The 4,746-nt window shown below is 48.6% G+C and overlaps 2 protein-coding genes across 3 annotated transcripts in view; one reads left to right on the top strand and one right to left on the bottom strand.

The window, feature by feature from the left end:
• SLC26A8 (solute carrier family 26 (anion exchanger), member 8) overlaps window positions 1-4,089 on the bottom strand; it is a 106,050-nt gene extending 101,961 nt beyond the window's left edge. The window contains exon 1 of the mRNA XM_014529616.1: window positions 4,069-4,089. The gene's annotated coding sequence lies outside the window, so the exon portion shown is untranslated. The remainder of the gene's footprint in view (window positions 1-4,068) is intronic.
• A 204-nt stretch (window positions 4,090-4,293) lies between these two features.
• The window catches only part of MAPK14 (mitogen-activated protein kinase 14), a 65,131-nt gene continuing 64,678 nt past the window's right edge, over window positions 4,294-4,746 (top strand). Inside the window, exon 1 of one of the 2 annotated variants that reach the window (XM_005881730.2) lies at window positions 4,294-4,447. In XM_005881730.2, coding sequence (XP_005881792.1) covers window positions 4,332-4,447 — 116 coding nt within the window. In that variant the 5' untranslated portion in view covers window positions 4,294-4,331. The remainder of the gene's footprint in view (window positions 4,448-4,746) is intronic. The other variant, XM_005881731.2, reaches the window with a different exon arrangement.

Genomic DNA, 4,746 nt, shown 5'->3' with positions numbered 1-4,746 from the left:
GGCGTGGAAGCCCCTCACCTGTGCCACCCAGGTTTGACCACTGGTTTGACTACTACTCTTTCTTTTCAGAGAGGAAAGAAGAGGGAGAGAGATAGAAACATCCATGATGAGAGGGAACCATTGACCGGCTGCCTCCTGCACGCCCCACCCTGGGGATGGAGCCTGCAACCCCGGCATGTGCCCTGACCGGGAATGGAACCATGACCTCCTGGTTCATAGATGGATACTCAGCCACTGGGCCACGCCCGGGGCCTGACCACTGCTCTTGATGGAGGGCCCACCTGATGCCAAGCCTCGGCCCGCACCTCACAGACAGGAACTCACTTGTCTCCCCACAACCACATCAGGTCAGAAGAGGCCGAGGGAACTGGAGGCTAGAGGGCCCCACAAGCTGGCTCCCCCCACTGGGGGACACTGCTGCCCAGGCCTCCGGCTCTGCTCTCTCCCTTGACCTGCCTTAACCTCCTCCTTCGAAGCTGTGGGCGAAAGGGGCCACATGCTAGTCTGACAAGCTCAGGGAAGGCCTGCTTGGCCGCCGTGCAAACTCAGAGACCTAAATTAGCCACAAAAGATGGTCTGAAATAAAAAGTTTTTAACGAAAAGCAATTTATGGTGAGTAGTCATGTCGTAGGTCGGTATCTTCCCTGACAATCTCCACCTTAACTAAGCCTGTCTGTTGTCTTCTGGCATCTATGATGACATATTAAAATGTCAAAGTAGCCTAGCCGGTTTGGCTCAGAAGATAGAGCCGTGGGCCTGCAGACTGAAGGGGCCTGGGTTTGGTCAAGGGCATATGCCTGGGTGGGGCACATGCCTGGGTTCAGGCTCACTCCCCAGTAGGAGGCGTGCAGGAGGCAGCCAATCAATTACTATCTCTCATTGATGTTTCAATCTCTCCCTCTCCCTTCCTCTCTGAAATCAATAAAAAAATATATGTTTTTAAATGTCAAAGTAATTTTCCTTTTTCTGGACCCCTCAAAGCACAGGCACTGCTCCGCAGAGACCACAGATTCCCCTCATTGCCACTGAGTTCATTGTTGACTGTTAACTGTCCTATACTCACCCATGTAAAAGAAGTATGTGTCTATCATTTTACTTTTTATCCAGTCCCAGAGGTTTCCCTGCTTTGCTTTCTCCAGCCTCCCTAATCTATCACCAGTGGATTTCATACAACCCACTTATGTCACCTCTTTAGATTGCAATGTATAAAATACTGTAAGACGCAAAGCTGCCATTCTCCAGAGCATTATCTCAATCCATTGAGATTCTGCTTCCCCGCATTGGCTGGCAGTTTGGCTCACATAAACTCACAAAAATTCTTCACAGGGTTGAATGTTTATTAGGTTAACAAAGCTCAGTCCCAGCCCCTGTTTCTCACTACAGCCTTATATTTCTGATCAGCCGTTGCAGTTTTACAATTGCTGGATTGCTGTATTCATGTCTAACATAGTATTCACTTTTCCCATTCCTTTTTGTAACTGTCTCTCCCCTCTAAAGACAGGGATTTTTATCTTTCATTAACTCCTGAATCATCAATGCCTAAAACTGTGAGGTAGATATAGTAAGTGCCCAAGAAATTTGTGTTGAATGATTGAATGACTGCCCTCAAGTTAATTGTAAGCTCCATGTAGGCACAACCAAATTTGCTTTTAGATCACCCTTTCATCAGAAATGCCTGGCACCTAGTAGGCATTTAACACATATTTGCTGAATGAGCGAGTGAATGTAACGTTCACTCCATCTTTACCCTTTTGGTCACTCTCACCTCATTATCCCAATTTGTTGGATAAATTTATGATTTTCTTAGGATTCCTACTTCCAAGTTTCCTCCCTCATCTCCTTGATTCTCCACTCCAAGCCCTCATTTTTTTTCACAGTCATATTTTTGCTCTCACTTCCTCCTTCAACCTTCATTACTTCTTTGAAAGCTCCCTAACCTGCAGGTTGGCTTGGAACATTTTCAAGCACCATGTGTTTGTAGGCAAGAGAATCCAGGCTAAGCCACATTGAATTTAAAAAAAAAAAAAAAAAAAGCTTTGCATGAATCAGGCTTTAGGTTTTCTAATTTTTTTCCTAGAGGAGAACTGAGGATCCTGTATTACCTGTAGTGCATGTGCTCTGCTGCTGGTGGTGACTAACCGCAGTTCAATGGTCATAATTTGTTCAACAAAGTATTTATGGAATATCTTTTATGTTCTAGGCCAGGGGTCCTCAAACTACGGCCCGCGGGCCACATGCAAATACAAATATTGTATTTGTTCCCGTTTTGTTTTTTTACTTCAAAATAAGATATGTGCAGTGTGCATAGGAATTTGTTCATAGTTTTTTTTTAAACTATAGTCCGGCCCTCCAACGGTCTGAGGGACAGTGAACTGGCCCCCTGTTTAAAAAGTTTGAGGACCCCTGTTCTAGGCCCTATGTTAGATGCAGGGACAAGATAGGCAAAATCTAAGCATTCCAAGGGATGTATAACACAAAAGAGAATAATCATGGGAAGTGATGAGAATTGGCTTGTACCTTGTTATTTCTTTTAGGGTCCATTCTTCTGCTTATTGTAACAAGCTTGAGCATAGGAGTAGGTTGGTAACAGTGGGAGTAGGCATGGGATTATAATACCTTGCCCATTCATATTTAATATCTTGTTCAGCTTTACAAATGACCCTATTAGGTGGGGATGTAAGAAATGAGTTCTCTTTTGCATTAACTGGAATTAAGGTCTAAGAAAGATCAATTGACTTGCCTACTAAGACCACTCTCTGCCCTGGTCTTCTAACCCTGAGAGGCATGAATTAAATGCTTAACGTCCTCTTCAGTGGAAGTTCTTCAGGGCAGGAGTCCATTTCAAACCCTCAGGGAAGTGTTTTTTGTTTTATTTTGTTTTGTTAAATATATTTTTATTGATTTCAGAGAGGAAAGGAGAGGGAGAGACAGAAACAAGAATGATGAGAGAGGCCCTGGCTGGCTTGGCTCAGTGGACAGAGCGTCAGCCTGCGGACTGGGGGGGTCCCAGGTTCGATTCCCGCCAAGGGCACATGCCTGGGTTGTGGGCTCGATCCCCATTGGGGGGTGTGCAGCAATCAATGATTCTTTCTCATCATTGATTCTATCTCTCCTCCTTCTCCCTTCCTCTCTGAAGTCAATAAAGAAATATTTAAAAAAAAAAAAAAGAATGATGAGAGAGAATCAGGGATCAGCTGCCTCCTGCACGCCCCCTGCTGGGGATCGAGCCCACAACCCAGGCATGTGCCCCAACCAGAAAATGAATCGTGACCTCCCGGTTCATAGGTCCATGCTCAACCACTGAGCCACACCAGCCGGGTCCTCAGGGTAGTGGTCTAAAAAATACATCTCAAAGGGAGGTACCAGAGACTTTCCTTAATCAGAAGTGGCTGGGCGGTATTGTAAAAATGCACATTCTTGGTTCCCATCACGGACCTATCCAATCAGACTCCCTGTCTGGGGATCTGCATTTTTAAACTCCCAAGGTGATTCTTATGCACATAAAAGTTTGAAAACTGCCCTAAGCGGTTTGGCTCAGTAGATAGAGCGTCCTCGGCCTGCAGACTGAAGGGTCCCAGGTTGATTCTGGTCAAGGGCATGTACCTTGGTTGCGGGCACATCCCCAGGAGGGAGTGTGCAGGAGGCAACTGATCGATGTTTTTAACTCTCTATCCCTCTCCCCTCCTCTCTGTAAAAATCAATAAAATATATATATTTTTTAAAGTTTGAAAACTCCTAGGAGAGTTAGGTTGCAAAGCGTCAGTCTATTAGGCAGGGCTGATAATTACTTTTGGGATAGATTTAATCAGAATTCCTAAGAGTAAGCCGTATGTCCTTGAGTAGATGGGAATGCAACAGTTTTCTGGGCGGAACCTTTCTCTCTCTTTGTAATGCAGTGATTTCTTGACAACTAGGGGTTCCGTTGCGCAGGTGTTCTGCTGCTGGTGGTGACTAACCGCGGTTCAAAGATCTTTTGGCTCTTTTCCCGACACTGTCACCGTCAATTTCCACCAGGCATTTGCCCCGCCGGCCACGGTGGGGCGCACGCGGCATGTGTTGCCTGCTTACCTTATCCTTCCCGGGTCGCCTTCCCGCCCGTAACCGACGCCAAGCTCTTTCCTCTGGTGTCCAGCTGTTGCTCTCTTCTCGCGAGAACTGCTCCTCCCGTCCCGCCCCCTTCTCTCCCCCCTCCCTTGGGCAGGTTCCATATTGGGTAAAATCTCGGTTCGCGGAGCGTCTCGGGAGCTCATCTCGCGAGAGTACGGCGGGAGGCTCCTGTTCTCTGGCTCGCGAACAGCGACCACTGGAAGCCCAGGCGGCGCAGCTGGAAGATGTCTCAGGAAAGGCCCAAGTTCTACCGGCAGGAGCTGAACAAGACCATCTGGGAGGTGCCCGAGCGCTACCAGAACCTGTCCCCGGTGGGCTCCGGCGCCTATGGCTCCGTGTGGTGAGTGTCACTGGGCCTGGGGCCGTGGCGGCTAGCTGGCCCCGCATGCCCCAGAGCCAGGCCTGCCCCCGCAGCTCGGCGATGCACCAAGTGGCAGGAATTTTCCTTGGGGGAGGGCATCGCCGCCCTTTCGACCCCTGTCCAGCGCTCCCTGTGCGCCTTGCACCCTCACCCTGCACACCTAGGTGGGTGGTCGGCTGTGTGCAGGATGCAGGTCCGTGGGGGGCAGGCGGTGGTGGTGCTGGAGCTCGGCCCTGGCTGCACCCTGCGCATTCCCTCCTTGGGGGTTGCTGCTCTGG

This window comes from Myotis brandtii, unplaced genomic scaffold, assembly GCF_000412655.1.
Source record: "Myotis brandtii unplaced genomic scaffold, ASM41265v1 scaffold687, whole genome shotgun sequence".
Classification (NCBI taxonomy): Eukaryota; Metazoa; Chordata; class Mammalia; order Chiroptera; family Vespertilionidae; genus Myotis; species Myotis brandtii.
This window is presented reverse-complemented; position numbering and strand designations above follow the sequence as displayed.